The sequence below is a fragment of the Stegostoma tigrinum genome, chromosome 33 (genome assembly GCF_030684315.1).
Source record: "Stegostoma tigrinum isolate sSteTig4 chromosome 33, sSteTig4.hap1, whole genome shotgun sequence".
Classification (NCBI taxonomy): domain Eukaryota; kingdom Metazoa; phylum Chordata; class Chondrichthyes; order Orectolobiformes; family Stegostomatidae; genus Stegostoma; species Stegostoma tigrinum.
Genome location: NC_081386.1, coordinates 28,530,877 through 28,553,376, shown reverse-complemented (window position 1 = coordinate 28,553,376; position 22,500 = coordinate 28,530,877). Strand labels below are relative to the sequence as shown.

Genomic DNA, 22,500 nt, shown 5'->3' with positions numbered 1-22,500 from the left:
TACCTACTAAGAAAACCTGTCGTGCTGCAGGAAGTTCAGATATAAAACCAACACACAGCAGGGAAGGCTCTGATTTGACCACTGAATGACAATATCTAAACAAAGTCTAATAGTGATCCATGATCATCTTTATCATGCTATGCTGGACTTCTGGGATTTTTCTGGACTGACTGGGTACTTAACACCCATAAACAAGCATTGAGACCCATAATATATTTACTAAGCACAAACCAATACTGGTAACAAGCATGCAATTTGGGAGAATAGATTCCAGATGCACAGTGTGGAAAAACTAGCACGATAACATGTATAAGTAAACTCAATCTCTTTAGCGTGAACTCACATCTCCACGACAAGTGGACACTCCTCTGATCTTCTCAGTTATGCCGTGTACTGATACCTACAAACTTCCAAATTTTCCCAACTCTGTGGTACCTGCACCTTCCTTAAGGAGCACATTTGCCTTAAAGTCAAGACAGTTGTCAAGTTCAAGTCCAGCTTCAAAAATCAAGCAAATGCAGAAGTGAAAAAGTTCAAATGTCTGTTGGACAACATGATTACTCTGCCTCTTCCAAGGGATGTTAAAAGATCCCAAAGCATAGGTTGGAGAAGAGCAAGGAGTTAGTCCAATGCTCTTCCCTTCACTAACATAATTGATCATTGATCACACTGCTGCTTGTGAAATCTTGCCTTCTCTTTTTAAACAAAATAGGTATCATGCTTGCCTACACTCGATGCATTTCATTGTAGGTGAAGTGTTTCGAGATGTTTGAGTGATATGACGAGAAACTACAGAATTCATGATATTATCAGGTATCCAATCATTGATTTTAAATGCTTTGCAGTTTTATAATTGCCCAAATCTAGCAACATAGTTACCCAGTGATCCAGTGTCTGGTTCTGTTTTGAAATCTCTGCATTAAAAGTTAGACTTCTCAGTCTGCATAGGCCTCATTTGCATTTAACCTACGAAAGGGGTAACTGTAGAGTGACAGCTGCCTGCAGTAGTATTTTGCCAATTAGCTCCACTTCAGGCAAGTGAAAACAAAAGTGTACATTGATTAGGACAGGGTTTGATGATCTCCACCCGCCTCCCAGCCACATTTAAGCATATCTGAAAAATTCCTAAAATAAAAACTATTAGGAGCCTCAGAAAGAATATTTAGTTGTTCTAAATCCCAGATACTTGGTAAACTGTCAAGCGTATCTGATAGAGTGTATAATGTACATACAAAATTTCAGTACATGTATTTTATTTATTATCAAATTGAAAGGAAATTCAAAAATGAAATAGACCTAACCCTGAATTGTTTGACTTTTCTAACTATGAAATTTTTTCATTTAATGCCTAAACCAAATTAACTTAAAAATAAGAACTTAGTGCTTGCTGTAAATACTCAGCAAGTCTGGAAGCATCTGTGGTAATTGAAACAAAATATGCCACTTTAATTCTGACTAAAAATGTTTAGTGTTTCTCTCACCCCAAATGCTGCTAGGTTTTCCAGCACTTTGCATTCTTATTTCCGATATCCAGCATTTGCAATATTCTGTTTGCATTTTAAATATTGACTTTGATCTAAGTATCTCAAATTAATTTATATAGCTTGTGATAAAAAGTTGGCATTTCGTAGCACTTCCTGAATAATTTATTATGAGTTAAATTAACAGCAGTAATGGTCACAACCATAAAATCTATTCCACAAACCTAAGGCATTATCAATAGTCATAATGACTACATAACTCAAACAGATTTACTTACAGCACAATCATGTTTATCATCAATTATTAGCCTGTAGTCCCCACAATGAAGAAAACGACAACTTTTCATGACTTAATTTATCTTTAGGCTTTGTTTCATGTTAATGCAATCAAACTGGAAAAGGCTAGGGGCAGCAGGTGAGAATTTCATGAACTGTAAGTGGCTCCGAAACTGCAGACTGCTGACCCCTGAAAGACTAGGAAGAATTTTACAGTTCCTTTTCTAGTTTTAGTCCTAGAATTCCTAGAATGAGCACAGACCCATGTTGAGCAAAGCAAAACACTGACCAAAATTAGGTTTCACAAGCCCATGCCAGTTTTCAGCGCCCCCCCCCCCACTGTTTAATCTGGAGCCACGTTATAGTTATTTTCTTTTATCTGTATCTGGGGAATTTTATGTCAAAAGTGCAATGATTGATTGGGCAGAAGTGGATGCAATTATGATATAACTATTGCTTCTATGCTTCAAGCTAGAGTGAGAGAAGAAATCCTACTAGTTATTATGTCGCTTATGGCCATGCAGTGAGAGCAACTGCAACTAATGGGCACAGCAACTCCAATTACTTGCCTGCATGGTATCTATATTCTGACAGGTCAGTTTGGTGGTAATGCTATCTTCCACATCTAATTGCTTTGAAGAGCCTGCTCTTTATTGCCGTCCCTCTGTGTCTGCTGGTTCTGAGATGGCGTCTACAAGTCCTAGAAACTAGTTTGCTCCAAGTATTCTGTCTGCAATCTGTTGAAGCTCTCTTGTGCATTATAGATGTTGGTGTAAATTATTCATTCCATATGGTTCCTTAATGCGATGTAATTTGGTTCAGAAAAATCATTTAACAATATGTGATCTGTGCTTTAACAGAGCTGGGAAGTTCTCATGCCTCATCACCAGCCACATCTCTCTGAAGTACATGGTGCTTTACTTATTGAGATTAGCAAACTCCAAAAGACTGGGGATTAAAAAGATAAACTACTCTCACAGCTCCGTATCTTGCTTAGAGCTGCATTTATCTCCAGGACAATTGGAATTAGAATCAGCAACACAAACTGCACTCTCATTTCTTGGGAGAAAAATTAAGAGGCAATTCCAATGTCAAGAGTCTGTAAGCAAGAAAAGATGCTGCACATGGATGGAGGACACTTCAGAATAATCAGTGCCTGGTGATTTTATTTGTGTAAAATATCCCCTTGTGGAAATGTGATAACAGGCTGAAAGCATGATATCTACAAAGCCTGACCTTGGAGGCTTTGTCAAATTTACATTGGAACTGTCAGTGTCAAGGCTGGTGAAAGCTGAATGACCACTGGCCAGTTAAACTAATATTGGAACTGCTGCTGAATTGACCTACGTTGGTTACACTGTGAATAAATTCTAATTAACATTGCCATTCAATCACAAACAAGTGCGTATTCCACTGATGTTCTGATTTGTCTTGCTACTTGACATCAATTTTCTGACATGTTGGCCTCGGAGCAAATATTTAGTATCTTTGCCTGGATTTAATCTCCTGCTAGTAGTCATGGGGGAAGGTTGGTGACATATTTTCAGATTCTTTGCTGGCTTCATCTGTAAAATGCCCATCAATTTATCAGGTGTGATGTTGGGGAAAATTCACTACTTTAACTTCAAATAACATGGGAAGTATTTCCTGAAAGGTGGAGATCCAATCAACCAATTATCACTTCCCAGCCCCATAATTTCATTATTGTGGTATTTTTGAAAGTATGATTACATAGTGTAGAGGCTGAAGAATTTTTGTCTGAGCAGAGTGTTTGGAATTTTCTTCTCAGTGCTGTGGCAGGGGTTTTGCACGTTTATTAAGGCAGAAGTAGATTCTTGACTAATGAGGGGGGTCATGATTATCAGAAAGTTAGTCAAGAATACAAAATTGATGGCTCAATAGGATCAACCATGATGTTACTGGATGCCTAAGGGCCTAAAGCTAGTAAATTGTTCGTTCATATATGGATTAAAGATGTTTGATAGCTGGAAAACAACTTTACCCTATCACAGCTCATCTTGTGTTGCATTTCCAGTGAGACTTAAAAGCTCTCAAACGTTACACTACTAAAGGAATATTTACTGCACTGTTAAGCTTGTGATCTGGATTTGAGTTTAACAGATCAAAAATACATTGGTGCATTTTTCAAATGATCTTGTGACCCTTAGGCTGGTGTACAAAGGATGGATAAAATTTCAACATTTTCTTTACTTCGCACAGACATTTAATGACATCTTCAGGAAATGGTGTGGGTATAGATGATAGATGTTGTCAACATTAGGTTTGGCGCTCATCAAATCTAGGGGCTAGAACAAACATTAATGGAATCCTCCAGTATGGAAAGAATAACAACAAATGGTAATGTGGCAATGTAGGTTAGCAAAAGTGTTCCATTCAGACATGATGCAGCAACTTTTATTAATTGTCATCTCCTAGTTAGACAATCCTCCACTGACATCTTTTTTAATTGTTCTCTACATTTTGAGTGAGAAAATTCCTGTCTGTTAAGGCAATAGAGCAGAAATTTAGGAGAAGTAGTACCTCACAAAGCTCAAGCATTTTCACTTAACACCCACAACCAATTTATTCCCTTTAACTACGAAATTCTGCACGTGTCTTTCATGTTCGTGTTTTATTGTTGTCATTATTTGATGGAATGTATTTTCTTCAGCTCTAGTCACCCTTCTTGTGACGTTTAATCCTGGACTTGAATTCTGGCACTGTGCACTCTGCATAGTTCTGTCTGAACAAAAATCCTAGAATTTGTCTGGCTTGTCTTGGGAGGAAATTGTTGGGATAAGATTATATACTAAAGAATGGAGCAGAAACTATTTTGGTGTCAGATGAAGTGTGAATTCACAATAAAGAAATTCCTCCTCTTGGCTTTCACTAAAATACTTTGAGTTAGATATCTGCCAATTCTTGGTGTGTTATATGCCAAAGATCAGTAAATTGTTTGGAATTTTATTTTGAATATCCCAATGTTCAGCAGAGTAGCTAAGCTTGCAAGATTCTTGGGAATGAAACACAAGTTTCCTCCCATCAACTACTTCAAGGGAACAGGATGAAATCTGTATTCATCAGGTGAATGCAAAGGTGGAAAACTTTGTTGTGAGCCTACTTTATGCTCAATACAAAAGGAGGAGATACATATGATAGACAACATTCAATAGAGGTACATCAGTTTGGCTGTGTTGATGACAACTTGTCTCCTGGGTCAGGAATTGTGGGTCTCAGGTCATGTATTGATAAGCTGAGGATGCAAAATGATACTAAGGTTGTTGGAGAGGTCATTCCCATTGACAAGACTCCATATCAATCAACTCAAAAGCAGTTGTGTCACCACCACAAATCATTTAAAAAATAACAAAGCCCCAAATATTCATGTTGACTTTTTTTAAATAAAAAAACTACAGCATTAAAAAGTTTGGAGTATCCCTAAATGGGATCCCTCCCTTTAACACGAACCAGCAAGCAAAGACTTGTTTGTTGCACTGCTGTTCCAAGATGCTGCTGATGCAGAATTGTTTACCTATCTCATAGTTATGGTATTTGATTCATTAGTTGAGGAACTTTTGAAAGCTTTTCAAAGTGGTAGATTTCCATCATTGACAAAAGCATTTCTTTTTAAATTGAGTTTGAGTTAGGGAAACTGTAAAAATACAAAATTGCCATCACCCTGTGGCTTCTTGCATAACAGTCCTGCAAACAAGGGATGGTTACTGGACTGAGATAGTAGGAACTGCAGATACTGGAGAATCTGAGATAACAAGGTGTAGAGCTGGATGAACACAGCAGGCCAAGCAGCATCATAGGAGCAGGAAGGCTGATGTTTCGGGCCTAGACCCTTCGTTCATCCAGCTCTACACCTTATCTCTTTATCGTAGTTACTGGACTGTCTAGCCATCAAACAAGTATTGGTAAGGAAGTGTATTCCATTGAGCATGGATGTATCTTTAGAAGAGACAGCATTTGTCCAAATATTATGCTGAATTCAGAATTTTTCTTAATTAGTTAGCAAGCTGATACCAGGCTATATTGTGGCTTGTGCCACAATATGATCCCTCTTAAAACACTGAAGGATTTATCATCTAAGTTTTACACAATGTTGCTAGGGTAGTGAAGTAAATTTAATATTGTATTTGCATTCAATTCAAATCAGATTATTGACTGTACTGAATTTTGCTGACAGGGGCTTTGACTTGAGTGTTCACCATTTCTTTGAACTGTGGAAAATGCCCTATAGGTATTTTACATTCTGATAATGGGGAGCCAAATCTCCTTTTGGGATAAGTCTGGTTGCAGGTCAGTGTTGTGATTGGCCACATCTTTAAATTTGACTCCAATACAATCTGAAAATACAACAAAATGAAAGATAATAAGCAGTTTAAGATTTCATATGGAACCCTTCAACAGATTTCCAAACTGTTCTCATTCCTTTCTGAAGCTCATGAGTCTGTTTTTTGTTATCTTTCTCTCTCTCTGTCTGTCTCTGGTCTTATAGGTATTATCATGGCCGTTCCTTGGGTGAGTGGAATCAAGGTACATGAGCAGGTTTTTCAGCTGTGATCTGCAAAACACTAATTAGTTTTGCCTATACTTGACGTCCACAAATAGGCCTATCAGCAACACAAGCCAACATAATGCATGCCTCACAACACTAAGCACCCAAGTTTGATTCCACCTTCAGGCACCTGTCACTGGAATTTGCACATTCTCCCCATGTCTGTTGGGATTTTCTCCCACAATCTAAAGATGTGCAGCTCAGTGGTAATAAGCCATACGAAATGCAGGGTTACTGGAATGTTCTTCAGAAAGTCAGCGTGGATCTGATAGGCCAAACAACCTTCTTTCACCGTCGGGATTCTATGATACTGTCCGGTGAATAGATTTGATAACCATGGAAGCAAACCTCAACGCGAGCGAGCACCTTTTTGTGGGTGGGGTCGGGGAGGAAAGTGGAGACAGAATGTGTCCAGTTTTGACTCAGTTGTTGCTTGGTCTTTGTGGTGTCTGTATTACAGTAGAAAGTAATACAAACACAATAACTACTGGTATTTGAAAAGGTGGAGCTGTTTTGAGAAAATTAAAGGCCAGGTCCCAACAGCAGCACTGTTGCATGATGGTGTGTTTACATTTCTCCCATCTGAACTATCCTTTGCATTTCTACCACAGCCCTTAAACATTAAGTGGCTTTGAGGTGTGCTAAACAATTAGAATCACTGTCTCAAAATCCTGAAACATGTTTTATCCACAATCAAATTTTTGTGAGATGTGGGCATCACTGACAAGTTCAGCTTTTTTTTTCCTTATCTCTAATTCTCCTTCAACTGAGGTTTTTCTCAAAGACTAGTTAAGTCAATTACATTGTTGAGCCTGGAATCCCATTTAGGTCAGACAAGGAGGCTTTGCTTCCTTAAAAAAGACATTTGAGAACCAAATGTTTCTTGTCTTTCCACAATTCCGCCACTCATTTGCCTCTCTGGACACAACTCTTCACTTGTTCCAGACTAGACTCTTGTTCACTTCCCAACCTGCCTGGCATCTAGATCCACCTCTAAGACCCAACTCCTCCCCACACCCCCCCCAACCATTTGACCCAACACCCACTTTCTCCACCCCGCCATACCCCAAGAAGCAGCATTCACATAGCCCCCTATTTCATACAACCTCAGTTATATACTTATCATTTGACAACAGCTGCCTGTGATGCAGGACTTTCAAATATCACAACACCAGCTAACTGTTTTTAAAAGGTACCTAGGTTTACCTTCATGTCCTCACTGAAAAAGAGCCATTAGCAGGATAGTACAAATCTGCATTTTTGATGGGATCCCCGATTGGAATGACCTGGCACAAATATGGACACCTCTCACTTGGTTTAAAAAAAGGGATGGCAATGATAACCTGTGTGAGACCACCAATCCCGGAACATACATTTTCTTTGGAATGTGAGACAGTCCTGTTGGACAGGAACAAAATCAAACGTTACTGGAGAAACTTAGCAGGCCAATCAGCATCTGTGTCGAGAAAGCAGAGTTAATGTTTTAGGTCCACTAACCTTTCTTCAGAACCTAAATGGATATTGACTTATTCCCTGCTCAAGGATGCTGCCAGACGTGGAATTTCTCCTGTGTTTAATTTTCAGATCTCACTGTGCGTTTATCGTTAGAGCATCCTGCTGACATTTGAAGCGAGTGTTCAAAAAGGCATGAGGGGCAGTTTTTTTTCAAAACTGGGTGGTTCGTGTGGAATGAACTTCCTGAGGAAGTGGTACAGTTACAACGTCAAAAGGATATTTGGCTTGGTACATGTCTAGGATAGGTTGGAAGAGATATGGGCCAGGAGCAGGCAGGGACTGGTAGGGCTGAAGGGTCTGTTTTCGCACTTTGACTGCGAATGGAAGCATCTGATTGAAACCCCCTAGATGATGTCTGTCTTCCCCTTTGTGTTTTGCAGATTAAGCCTGCAGGAGGAGGAGGGAACGACCGACCGACCATGAGTGAGCAGCAGAGCCCGAGCGGTGATAATACCTCCCTGTTCCACAAGGCCTCGCACCCGGAGAGCGTCCTGGCCCAACTCGACAGCCTGCGGAGGCAGCGCCTTTTCACCGACGTGACCCTGCGAGCCGGCCGCCGCTCCTTCCTCTGCCACCGGGCAGTGCTGGCTGCCTGCAGCCGCTACTTCGCGGCTATGTTCGGCGGAGGCCTGCGGGAGAGCGGCGAGCGGGAGGTGGACCTGCGGGCCAGCGTGCACCCCGAGGCGCTGGAGCCTTTGCTCGACTACGCGTACACGGCGCGGCTGGCCCTCAGCGACGCTAACGCCGAGCGGCTGCTGCAGGCCGGCGACATGCTGCAGTTCCCCGACGTCCGCGACGCCGCCGCCGCTTTCCTGGAACGCCGGCTGCGACCCTCCAACTGCCTGCGCCTGCTGCTGCTCTCCGACGCGCACCAGTGCCGCCGCCTGAGACAGCGGGCCCGCGCCGTCTGCCTCGCCCACTTCCAACGCCTGGCCTCCGGCGAAGAGTTTTGCCGATTGCCGGAGGCCACGCTGGCTGAGCTGCTGGCCAGCGACGAGCTGGAGGCCGAGGACGAGCGGGCCGTCCACTTGGCCGTCGTACACTGGGCTCGTCACCGACCGCCCGGTGAGGGCCGGCGGCGCCTGTCCGGCCCTTTGCGGCACGTCCGCCTCGCCCTGCTTCCCGCTCCTTACCTTGAGGCCTGGGCGAAGGCCGAGCGTCTCCTGGACGACGACCCGATCGGCCGCGCACTGGTGGACGAGGCGCGCCGCTACCAGCGCGAGGGGGCGGGGTCTGCGTGCACGGTTATGCCGCCGTGCGCGCGTCCCAGGCGCGCGGGGCACACGCTGCTGATTCTGGGCGGTCCCACCTTCTTGTGCGACCAGGTGTACGAGCTAGAGCAGGGGGAGGGGCCTTGGGAGTGGCAGGGCCGAGTGGAGGGCTATTTTGAGAGCAGTCCGGTGGGGGAGGGGCACCAAGGGGTGAGGGAACTGCGCCGCCAGGACTGGGGAACTGGGCGCCGGAAGAGTTTGGAGCAAGACCTGGGGTGGCGTGGGGAGGAAGCGGAGGAGGGACGGGACCTTCGGGAGGGGAGGGGGCGCATTGTCGCCAAGGCGCGCCTGCCCAGCCCCCGCAAGGAGTTCAGCGCCTGCGCACTGGGGCGTCGCGTGTTTCTTATTGGGGGTCGGGGCCCCGAGAATGGGGTCTCGCGAGACGTCTGGGTCTATGACGCGGCGGCCGGCCATTGGTCCAAAGTGGCGCCAATGTTGGTTGCTCGTTTCGGTCATGGCTCGGCTGAGCTGCGGGGAGGTGTCTTCGTGCTCGGAGGCCACGGCTCGGCTTGGGTACCGGGCTCGGCTCCTCTCGCGCAGGTGGAGCGTTACGAGCCGTCCACCAACACCTGGACCGCCATGGCTCCTCTCCCGGATGGCGTCAGCAACGCGGCGGTGGTGAGCGCTCAGTTACGGTTGTACGTCTTCGGCGGCGGCGCCTCGAGTCTCCCGGCTGCCGAGCGTCGGTCGCGGGTGCAGCGTTACGAGCCGCTGGAGGACCGCTGGGCCGTGCCGGCCGTCTGCCCACAGCCTTGGCGCTACACGGCCGCCGCCGCCCTGGGCAGCCAGATCTTCATCATGGGCGGCGACACGGAGTTCACGGCGGCCTCGGCCTACCGCTTCGACTGTGACACCAACCAGTGGACACGGGTGGGCGACATGACGGCCAAGCGCATGAGCTGCCACGCCGTGGCCTCGGGAAACAAGCTCTACGTGGTGGGCGGCTACTTCGGCACACAGCGCTGTAAGACCCTGGACTGCTACGACCCGACCTCAGACACTTGGAGCAGCATTACCACCGTGCCGTACTCGCTCATTCCCACTGCCTTTGTCAGTACCTGGAAGCAGTTCCCTGACTGATGCTCATCACTTCTCACCGTAACCCAGAGTGGAAGGAAAATCTCGGTGAGTGTCAGATAGGAGGAAGACTTGGATTTCTGTTGCCCAAATGAGGGGCATATTGCCGAAACTTTTCATTTTGCACTCTATCAGGACATCATGCAAGATTGCCAAATCTCAAACGGCTGCAATTTATACTTGAGGAGGAAAGGGTGATGTTTCATTTGAAACTTGTTTCCAATTAATGTGTTCATAGGGAGGACTTGAGCATTGACCATATTGACTGCAGAATCAGTCAGCACTCACTTCCTGATTGAGTTTGACATTCTTCTCTTTCATCTTGATGAGTGCAAAACTAAACGCCAGGGCAACATTTGTCTATTTCCCTCTGTGTTCAAATTTTGTACGAAAAACAACTTGTCTTTATTATGTCTCACAAGCACAGGGTGCCCCAAAGCACTTCAGAGTCAATTCTTTTCTGATGCCTAATCTGCCAATTTGCCCTTAATAAACCCCTATAGACCACAATCCGACAACAACCAGAGAGTTTTTTCTGTGATGTTGATTGTGGGATCAGTATTAGTAGGGACGCCAGGTATAGCATCCCCTGCTCTTCATATTTATGCTATGGAATGATTCACCTAGTAAGAAATAGGGAGGAGTAAATTACTTGAACCCTTCAAGTTAGCTGTTTCTTTCAGTGCAGTCATGGCTGATCTTTTATATTCCACTTTCCCACTGTTTCTTTTCATATCCCTGAGAGTGATGGTGCATTGTTCACAGCCCACTAATATTCCTTCCCATATTGCCTAAACAATGGACCCATAATCTGAGATCACCCAGGAAAAGCAACCACTCTTGCTACCCTGCTGGAATGTCTTTCTGAATTTTGTATATTTAAGTGAGGTACTTTCTCAAGGGCAATTAGGGATGGGTAATAAATATTTTTGTGCCTTTTGTAGCAAAGGGGCCACTCAACAGCTACCTGTGGCTGAGTTTCTCTACTTGCCAAACATCTGTCTGCCAAAGACTGTCAGAAAGGGACCCATTGGAATGATTGAAAGCCATCAGTGGCTAACTCAATGTAGTCTGGTGATTGAATCTCCACTCTTAAGCTGTGATTCTTCTTGTACCACATTACACAGTGCATGCACCCTGTGCACCAGTGACTGGGTTTTAGGTGATGAGGATATTAACTGCACATATAACTAGAACACAAGGAGAAAGAACGTTTCAAGAGTGATCGTTCATTTTGTTTTGAGGGTCAGATAAGCTTCTGAAAATTATCGTGTGTGGGTTAGCATGGTTAGTGCACAGTCCTAAATGAGTTGAATTGATCCCTGTTCAATTCACTCCTGCTCCTCTGCTGCCTGGCCTGCTGTCTTCTTCCAGCTCCGCACTGTTAGCACTGACTCCAGCATCGACAGTTCTTACTATCTCCCACTCTTGTCACTAGATGATTTTCAGAACCCTGTTGAATTGTTGGCTTGTCAAGTTGGTCTCCCCACAACAAACATGATTTGCTTTTGTTTTGTTAAGGGTACAAGCCTTGATGGATATTATCTACCAGATAAGTCACTTAATATTTGTGCCTGCCCTTATTAAGCAAGCATTGTTTTGGATATGGGAAGGAGGTAGTGGGATTTATTAAGCTGACCCCACACCTGTGATTTCTGACTAAATAATTTTCCCATTTAGTTTTGATTGCTGTGATCTGTTGAGTCACCTAATCTCAACTGTGTGGGACAATAACAAAACTAATTTGTTTTTAGATACAAAAACAAAGTTGCTGGAAAAGCACAGCAGGTCTGACAGCATCTGTAAAGAAGAAAACAGTTAACATTTCAGGTCCAGTGACCCTTCCTCAGAACTGATGATGGCTGGGAAAACATCAGTTTAAATGCAGAAAATGTGGGTGGTGTAGGTAGTAAATGATAGGATAGAGCCCAAAGAGAGAGAAAGACAGATGATTAGATAGATGATTAACTGGTCACAGTTTCTTGTTACTGAGCAAACAAACAGTCATTGCTGCTGGACAGTAACTTGTATGTAAATGTTATGGCATTCGAGAAGGGCATTTGGAAAAATCTAGCATAATCAAGCAGAATCAACATGCTTTCAAAAAAGAAATCATGGTTAACAAATTGATTTGGAGTATTTACAAGTGCTCTGGATGAATGGGATGTGGTGGATATGCTGAACATAGATTTCTAAAAGGCTTTTGATAAGGCAGCATTTCAAAGGTTATTGTGCAAAGTAAAACCCCATGGGGTAAGGGTTCACATATACCGCATGAATAGTGATTGTTTTCTGTTAGCTAACCAGATTGGTCATTAACAGCCCATCATCTGGTTGGTAAATTGCAATGACTGGTGAGCCACAGGAAGCAGTGCTGAGGTTTCAACTTTTATATAAAAGGTCTTGGATGAAGTGACTGAATGTCGTTGCTAAATTTGCAAATGAGACAAAGTAATATCAGTTTTGAAGAGAACAAAGTGATAAAAGTACAATGGAAACTCAGCTGATCTGGCAATATCTTTAGAGAGCGAAACAGTTCGTGTCTCGCAACTCTTCAAAGCACTGACTCTTATTTTTTTCTTGACAGGTTCTGCCAAACCTGTTGGGTTTCTCCAAGTCTGTTTTTTTGGTTCTTGAGCATCATAATACTTTTACAAAAAAGGATATAAATAGGTTGAGAGTTTGTAAAGATCTGGCAAACAAGTATAATGTGGAAAATTGTGAAATTTCCCATTTTGGTAGGAAGAGTAGAATTGAAGCATATGATCTAAATGGTGAGAGATTGCAGGGCTGTGAGGTGCATGATTACAGCCAGAGCCTTCTGCATAAATCACACAAGGTATAGCAAGTAATTGGGAAAACAAAAATAAAAAGTTATTGATTATTGCAAAGTAAATTGAATACCAAAGTAGTGAGAGGAATTAAATACTAAAGAAGCAAGGATATATTTCTGCTATACAGGGCACTGGGATGAGGCACAACTGCAGTACTATTAACAGTATTGGTCTCCTTATTGAAAGAATAGAAATCCAACGTGTCCAGGTTGTTTATATCAGCTCAAACTTAGAAGTGGGTGGGTAACTTGACCGAAACGCAAGATCTTGTGGGATCTTGACAAGGTGGATGTCAAAAGAATGAATGCTGTAATCTGCCAGTCCAAAACCAGGGTCACTGTTTGTTTCTTTTTTTTTTAGAAAAAGACACCTATTTAAAACATAAATGATAATTTTTTTCTTGTGTGGGGAGCCTTTGAAACTTTTCTTCGAGTTGGTGGAAGGAGTGGCTTTAAATATTATGGCACAGACTCTTGCAAAGCAAGGAGGTGAAAAGTTATCAGGGATAGGCACGGACTTGGAATGATCAGATTAGCTTAGTAGTTTATTCCTGCTCTTACTTCATATGTGTATGCTTGAGGACAATATTGCTGAGTGATGCTGTCACCAATCATGCCCTAAAGATGCCCCTGTAGTTGTGGCCGAGTGGTTAAGGTGGTGGACTTACTGGGGTTTCCCTGTGCAGGTTCAAATCCTGTCAACTACATTTCCTCAACCTTAGGGTGGCATGGTGGCTCAGCGGTTAGTACTACTGCCTCTCCGCACCAGGGACCTGGGTTCGATTCCACCCTCGGATGACTCTGTGTGGAGTTTGCATAATCTCCCTGTGTCTGCATGAGTTTCCTCCGGATTCTCCGGTTTCCTCCCACAGTCCAAAGATGTGCAGGCTAGGTGGATTGGCCATGCTAAATTGCCCATTGTGTTCAGGGATGAGTAGATTAGGTGGGTTATAGGGGATGGGTCTGGGCAGGATGTACTGGGGGTTGGTGTGGACTTGTTGGGCCAAAGGGCCTGTTTCCGTAGCACAGGTATTCTATGATCTAATCAAATGGTTGGCTATAACTTGCTGAAGTATGGTCACAAATAAATTATTAGAACGATGCTAGCATCTGTGAAACATTATCTCACTAAACAGGCAATCTGTTTAGTGTAGTATTAAGTCTGGATTCTGTGGGGACCTTTTTCAATTTTGGTATCAAACCTCCACACCAGACTGCTGTTCCTTTTCTATTAGGATCCACTATAAAACCACAAGGTTGCATTAAATAACATCCCAAAAACAAGGGAATTTTTAACTGTGGTTAACTGTTGCACTTGTAGGAAATGGACTATACCAGATCATACTAGTAGAAATATAGCTGTATTTAGATTATTTTATGTATTCTTAGTCATTATAAAACTAACAAATCCCCTCTAAAGTATGCACACTGTTTTAATTTTGGAACAATTTCATGGATGAGCTTGTAAAATAGACTCTGTTACATGGTAACTTGCTAAGAATTGGATTGATATTTCCCTAGTCTTATTTAGTTAGGATACTTGCAAGTGACTGCTATACAGCCAAACATTGCACCTTCTCCTGCACAGAATGATTGCACAGATAGCCATGAGAAAATTACATTTTTGTAATTTTTACTTTATGGAATATTTTCCAGGACATAGTAGAAATTGAGATTTTTCATCATTTATACATCTTTTAGCTTTGCCTGCATTAATTTACAGAAGAGGAAAGAAAACAATGCACATAAGGGAGTGGGGCTGAGGCAATGCAGGATGACTGACGTGACTAAACCGATGAATTTTGGGGAATTTTTGTTCAGTGATTTGAAGTGAGTGATCCAGAGAGGACAGTCAAAGCAACCAAAGCTTCTGCCCAAGTGTAGGGATGAAAGAACAGAGGAGGCACATTGAGGATAATGAGAACAAGTAGAGGCTACTTTATTTGTACATCTCACCTGCAGGATTCACCTCTATTCTGACAGTGCAACACTGAACTATCAAGTTAGGCTGTAGCTTTTGAGTTGCAATTGTTACCAAGTTGTGCCAAGATACAAATCATTGCACCACCCAATTTCACAGAGCTCCCTTTGAAATAACTCTGGTATGAACAGAGGACTGTCGTATTCCTGTGTTTGTGTCTTAAGCCAGGAAAGCTTACTGTGGTTGAGTTAACAATACCATTCAGGAGATCTTTTGTTCACTCAGAAAGACTTCTTTGTATTTTTCATGTTATCTGTTGACTCGTTATCCAAAAAAACCAGAAAGGGCAGTGTTTGGGTTCTGAGCCAGGTGAAAGGGAGAGCTATTAAATGGCAGTATCCGTGAGAGGTGCAATTAGATCCTCTAAATAACTAAAAGAATGGCTAATTGAGACAGGAAGGGAGGTTCCTCCTATGAAACTAATCAGCTTTTTAGGCTAGTCAAACAGATTTATTGTCTTCAGCTTTGGTTTCATTTGGTAAGAAGTGAAATGAAGAGGTATTTTACTTTGCTTTGGTCTCTGCTTTCCTTTGCTCATGTTTCTCAGTGATCGTAGTAGTCAGTTAATTTGCCAAGCATTGGGACACGATGCAGAGATGGCAAGAACTGCAGATGCTGGATTCAGAGATAACAATGTGGAGCTGGAGGAACACAGTAAATGAGGCAGCATCCAAGGAGCAGGAAAATTGATGTTTGGGGTCGAAACCATTCTTCAGAAAGAAGTGGTTTGGTCCAGCCCTGTTACACTGACTTGCAACAGCAATCATTCGATAGCAAACTAGAACAGGAATTTTGGGCAACATGACTATTGTCATTGTCTCTAGAAATCTATTTATGTAGGTTTTCTATCTATATGTTGGTAAAATGCCTTGTTAGTGACATCCGGTTCCAAAAGTTCTGAATATACTCAAGTCCAACATTTGAGGAGAAACTAAAATAGGGCATGTTTCAAGTTCAATATGACTTCAGAACAGAAGGGAGTTTGAACGGGTTTGGGTTTTTGTATTTAAACTAAAACAAATTGCTGGCAAAGCTAGTGTCTGGCTTCATCTATGGAGAGAAATCAGTTAACATTTCAGGTCGCGTGACTCTTCCTCAGAATTGTTCTGGGTTGGTGGAGGCAGCGGGGTGGGGGAGGTGTAGGAATGGACAGGAGTGATTAAATGACAAAGCCATGATGGAGTTAAAGGCAAAAGGGGTGGTGGTGGTCGTAGTCGTAGTAAAGGGAAATAATTGTCTACAGCAAGTATAACTGATGAAATAATTAGATACTTTTTCCAAAAGTAAAAATGAAAAGGAAGATACAGACTTCTAAATAGTGATTAAAAATAAAATCTGAATGGGGCCAGTGATTAAGATGTGAAATTGGTTAACTTGGCACTGAGCTCAAAGATAGTAAAATAACTCTTCTAAATCTGTTGCATCTTGTTTAGTTCGAAAAATTCATCATTTTTTTTCATTTCTTTGTTCCAAGTCATGCACTGATCTGGTTGCAGTCATACATTTAACATAGACCTTTCTTCTGTTTTATCCATAAGGTACTTTCACACTAAGTTGCCATGGACCATCCTTCCCAGGATCCTGGACAAAGGCTTTCCTCTGTCTAGAGGATTGTACCACGGAGCAGCAGACTGCGAAACCTGTGCCAAGCTGGCTAATGAGCTTCACTGTCATTGTGATCATAACTGGGAGTTTGAAAGATGTCATACAGAAGCTTGACGAAAGCACAGGAGGAGATTGATTGTGTTTGTGGGGACACTAGTGAGATCCATTAAATTGACAATATTCTGACAGCTTTGGAATTTGCTTGATGCTGCTGTTGGTAACATTAGTTAAGCTGATTGTATAAATAATGCTGTTTTTCAAGGAACCTGTTCATTTGCATTGAGTCACTTATCGTTTAGTGAATTTTTTTTATTATTGGAAAGAAAACTAGATCTCCCCAAGAGAACTTGGCAAGTTCCTTTGAACATTTTAGGAAAACAAGTTACGCACAACTTTGTTAGGAGCAGCTATATCAGAAATTAATCTTTTGAAACGCCTTTTTCAAAATCAGGTCAGAATTTCTGTAGAATAAGGAATGCTATAATAGTTTCTGTATATTGGATAAATTTTCAGTAACAAATAAAATTTAAAGAAAATGAATTAAAATTGATGTCTCATAATATGAACTGTAAAGGAGAGAAGGGGAAGTGCACTTTGCTGGAAAGAATTGTTAAAACATGGAATCTGTCGCCACAAGGATTGATTAAAGACAATTTGTATGTTTGCAATTGATAATCCATTTTACCACATGTTCAAGGATAAGTTTTTGATAATAAATATTTTTCATTTTATTTTTCATTGATTAATCCTGATGTGCATTTCTTCTAATTATCCTATGAATAAAATTGGTCATTTTCACAATTGTGACAATTTATGGAATAGTGGGGCTTGATTTCCAATGCATTCTTTCCATCAGGGTTGTGGCACCAATCAAATAGTTAATTTGGGAGAAAATGTTTTTGTCATTTTTCACAAAACGCAGCTTTTGTTAGACAGGCTAATATTTTCTAGCCTTCCCTAATTGCCCTTGAAAAGTTGGCGGTGAGCTACATTCATGAAATGTTACAGTCCATTTGGTGTAGGTGAATCCTGTTGATAAAAAGGAAATTTCAAGATTTTGAAGAAAGTAACAGTGAAGAAATGACAAGGTAGATCCCTGGAATTATCTGTTTTCTGGAGAGAAATTTACAGGTGGTGGTGTTCCCAATGTACCTGCTGCCCTTGTCTTTTCAGGTGGTAGAAATCATGGGTTTGGAAGCTGTTTTTCAAAGTTGTATTTGGCTGCCGTACATCTTGCCAATGGTAGACACCAATTCCATTATGCATTGGTGATGGAAGGAGTGAATGTTTCAGGTGGTGCATTGGGAGCCAATCTAGCAGGTTGCTTTGTGAGATAACCGGGTGTAGAGCTGGATGAGCGCAGCGGGCCGAGCAGCGTCATGGGAGCAGGAAGGTTGATGTTTCAGGCCACAACCCTTCATGGGGGAGGGGAAGGGGGTTCTGAAATAAATAGGGAGAGAGGGGGAGGCGGATAGAAGATGCATAGAGGAGAAGATAGGTGGAGAGGAGACAAACAAGTCAAAGAGGCGGGGATGGAGCCAGTAAAGGTGAGTGTAGGTGGGGAGGAGATAGGTCAGTCCAGGGAGGATGGACAGGTCAAGGGGGCAGGATGAGGTTAGTAGGTAGGCTTTGTGAGTGTTTTTTGAGCCGCATTCATCAGGGGAGTGGAAAGTGTTCTAATACAATTCAGATTTGTGTCTTCTGGATGATAGGCAGACTTTGGGAGTCAAGTTACTCACCACGGAATTACTAGCTTCCTTACACAAAGAATGGTAAAACTGTGCAATGTGCTACCATAAGGAAGATGAATTTAAGGGAAACTATAAAAGAACAATAAAAGAAATTAAAAGAGGCTTCAGAAGAGATTGCTGAAGAAGGGTCTAGACCCGAAACATCAGCTTTCCTGCCCGTGTGATGCTGCTTGGCTGCTGTGTTCATCCAGCTCTACGCCTTGTTTTCTTAGATTCTCCAGCATCTGCAGTTCCTACTATTTCAGAAGAGATTTACTAGGATGTTACCGGGTATGGAAGGTTTGAGTTATAAAGAAATACTAGATAAGCTGGGGTTTTCTTCACTGGACGATAGGAGGTTTAGAGGTGACATTAGGGAAGCATAAAATAATGAGGGCTATAGATAAGGTTAATGGCGGTTGCTTCATTTCCTAGGATGGGGGATTTCAAGACAGGGGACACATTTTTAAGTTGAGTGGAGAGAGATTTAAAAAAGACATGGGGGTCAAATGTTTTACACAATGTGGTTCATGAGTGGAATGAACTTCCTGAGTAAGTGGTGGATGTGGGGACAATCTCAATGTTTAAGAGACATTTGGATAAGTACATGAAAAGGAAAGGTTGGAAGATATATGAGCCAGGAGCAAGCAGATGGGACTTGTTTATTTTGGGATTATGTCAGTATGGACTGGTTGGACTGAAAGGTCTGTTTCCATGTTGTATGACTCTGTGACAAGTGAGTCACAGCCTAGGAGAGTAAATTCATCGGGAAAATGCCTGGGGCAGTGACTTGCTACAAAAGAGCCCAGATCCTGGAATTAATCTATAGTGTTTGAGCCTTGTGCCTCAGTCACACCTAGCAAGGTTCCATTCCCAGGATTGTCACTTTTTACTGTTCTGGTTCAACTAATTTGATCCACACAACTGCAATTCCTTATGCATAACAATAATTGCAATTCAAAGTCCCTCCAAAAACCACAGTTTTCAAGGAGAGATGAAAAATCATTCAGATCAATTTGGGGTGGGATATCTGGAAAGCCGTACAAGTTAGGATCCTCTCTGCATAAAGATTCTCAGTGAGATTGACCGAGAACCTATCTTATGCAAGTTTGTACATCTTGCACAATAGTGAGGCTGGAGCAGAACTGCAGTTGTTGTTTTGCCACATAACATTGCTGATGTGTACTGAACATTTGAACATATGATCAATTGTAATAGATATTTGTTGTTGGGAAGGAAAGCCATATCATCCTCTTTGTTCTCTCCCACACTCTCTTTCTCTCCCCTTATTGGATTACTTCACTTCCTTCCATAAGATGTAAGACGTGTTCCCAGTCATATTAGGTAACCATCAGTCACTTTTGTTTCAATGTGATAAACTGCAGCATGTGCTGAAGCTGAAGGTTGACTTTTTTTTCGCATCATTGTTACCAACACCATAAGCTTTCTAGCCAAAGTTGAGGAATATATATTTGGTACCACAGGCTGGAAATCTGCATCTGTTAATAGTACTGAAAAATATAAAACAATGAATCAGCATGAGCAAATTTACTGGTGGTGAGCTCTCTTCATGAACGACTGCTATGTGTATAACTTTGGTACGTGTGAAGTTACAAAAGGAATTCCTAGATTTTGATTTAACCCCAGTGAGGGAACAGTGATACAGTGACATGTCAAAACTGTGGCTTTTTGTGAATGTAGGCAATAAGGTTAGTAAGTTTGCAGGTGACACCAAAATTGGTGGTGGTGTGGGTAGCAAAGAAGATCACCTCAGAGTACAATGGGACCTTTATCAGACAGGCCAAGGAGTGCCAGATGGAATTTGATCTAGATAAATGTGAGGTGCTACTTTTTTTTTACTAGGGCAAATCAGCACAGGACTTGTACACTTCATTGTAAGGCCTTGGGGTGCATTACCAAACAGAGATGAAGCACAGCTTCATACTTCCTTGAAAGTGGAGTCTCAGGTGGGCAGGGTAGTGAATAAGGCATATGGTACGCTTGCCTGTGTCAGTCAGTGGATTGAGTATAGGAGTTGGGAGGTCATGTTGCAGCTGTACAGGACATTGGTTAGATTTTTTTTAGAATACTGTTTTCATTTCTGGTCTCCCTGCAGTAGGAAAGATTGTTGTGAAACTTGAAGGGTTCAGAGAGGGTTTGAACTATAGGGAGAGGCTGAATAGGCTGGGACTATTTTCCCTGGAGCATCGGAAGCAGAGGGCTGACCTTATAGAGGTTTGTAAAATCATGAGTAGCGTGGATAGGATGAATAGCCAAGATTTTTTTTTCCCCCCAGGATAGAGGTGTCCCAGACTATGGGACATGGATTTAAGGTGAACAGGGGAAGATATAAAAGAAACTTGAGGGATAACTTTTTCACGCAGAGGGTGGTGCATGTGTGGTAAAGGTGAGTACAATTACAGTATTTAAAAGGCATTTGAATGGGTGCATGAATAGGAAGGGTTTAGAGGGATACGGACCAAGTACTGGCAAACGGGACTAGATTAAGGTTGACATACTTGCCGAGCTGTGTTGTTTTTGTTCAGACGTTTCGTCACCATGCCATGTGTCATCATCAGTGGAGCCTCCAATGAAGCGATATTATTTTACTCCACTTGGAATTTATACAGACTGGTCCGTTATGGTGAGTACTGTCATTTTCAGTTTTGATCTGTACGGGTTTGTATATGGGGCCCAATCTCTTTATTTGTTGATTTTAAGAACCGTGCCTCGAATTCCCCTGCGTGTCTGTGTTTGGCTTTAGCTACTACGGTTACTTTGTCCTAGACAAAGCCTAACACAGACATGCATGGGAATTCCTAAAGGCGTGGTTCTCCACCCATACTTCAATCAACAGAGAATTGGACTCCATATACAAACTTGTACAGATCAAAACTCGAAATGGCAGTACTCACCATAAGGGACCGGACAGTATAAATTTCAAGTGGAGTAGAATAACACCGCTTCATCGGAGGCTCTGCTGATGATGTCACCTAGCATGGTGACAAAAAGTCTGAACAAAAACAAGCTAGCTCAGCGAGCAAGTCAACAACATCCCTCACAACCTGAACTACAGATCTTTGCCAAAACTTTAAAGGGACTAGATATCGGAGTTGGACCAAAGAATCTCTTTTTGTGCTGTACATCTGACTATGGAAGGGTCTTGCATTTGGTGGTGTTCACGTACATCTATTGCCTTTATCCTTCAAGTAGTGGAGATCTTGGGCTTTCAAGGAGCTTTGAATTGCTGAAGTGTGGTACACCCTATTGCCACTGTGCAACGGATGCAGAGGAAGTGGACGTTTACATGTGTATCTATGTGGAAATGTGATAATAAGATCTGAGCAAAGTGTGATATCATCTGTCAAATCACCTGCCGATGCTCTCACATGAAGAGTTGGCATTTGACTCCGATACTGGGCCTCATGCCAATGGGAATCAAAGACTTCAAAAGAACATTAAGGGGTAAAATTGGATTTCCAGCAATCCATTTCACACTGATTGACAGTCTGTGGTATGAAGAGTCTTCTCTCTGCAATACTTGCAATGCTACTTGAATTAGGTTGGGCCCAGGAACTACTCCATGTTGCATAACCATGCCTCATAAGCACTAGTTAATGTAGCCACTTAAAAGCTCATCTCAAATTTAATTTCAATGTTGCAGAGCAGAATTATTTCTGGATTTAGCGGTTTGTTCAGTGTGACTATCTGTTGATGCATATGCTGTACACTGCATATATAAATATTACCACTGGGACAAAATTGCACTTTGAAGAAGCTGGCCAGTGTTGAAGGAAACCCCATCTGTCAGGCAGAATGCTCATCACATTTAATAAGCTAAATGACAAGGACCTCGTTTATCTCAGGCTCTGATTAGAAAGATGAGTGTATATATATTTGTGGTTACTCCTCAGTACTATCTTGCAAGTGATTCAAATGCAATAAATTACTTCAAATGGAGGTGATAATTATAATTCTATGTAAGGGAAGGACCCACCAATGAAAGGGTAATCACAGGTTGATTTGCTTTTGATGTATTAGCCAACAAAATTGAAAGCTAAAGAATACAAAGTGGCAAAGAACATTGGGACACTAGAAGACTGGGAAATATTTAAATGTCAACAGAAAGCCTCAAAAAAAAGCTATAAAGAAAAGTAAGATTGAGAG

General features: G+C 42.3%; 1 protein-coding gene across 3 annotated transcripts in view; it reads left to right on the top strand.

The window, feature by feature from the left end:
• LOC125467120 (kelch-like protein 25) overlaps positions 1–17,339 on the top strand; it is a 33,302-nt gene extending 15,963 nt beyond the window's left edge. For 2 of the 3 annotated variants that reach the window (XM_048562551.2, XM_048562549.2), the window contains exons 2-3: positions 8,217–10,232; positions 16,537–17,339. In XM_048562551.2, the coding sequence (XP_048418508.2) occupies positions 8,256–10,187 (1,932 nt within the window). In that variant the 5' untranslated portion in view covers positions 8,217–8,255 and the 3' untranslated portion in view covers positions 10,188–10,232; positions 16,537–17,339. Of the gene's footprint in view, positions 1–8,049; positions 8,119–8,216; positions 10,233–16,536 lie in introns of those variants that run through there. The other variant, XM_048562552.2, reaches the window with a different exon arrangement.
• Positions 17,340–22,500: the final 5,161 nt, after the last annotated feature.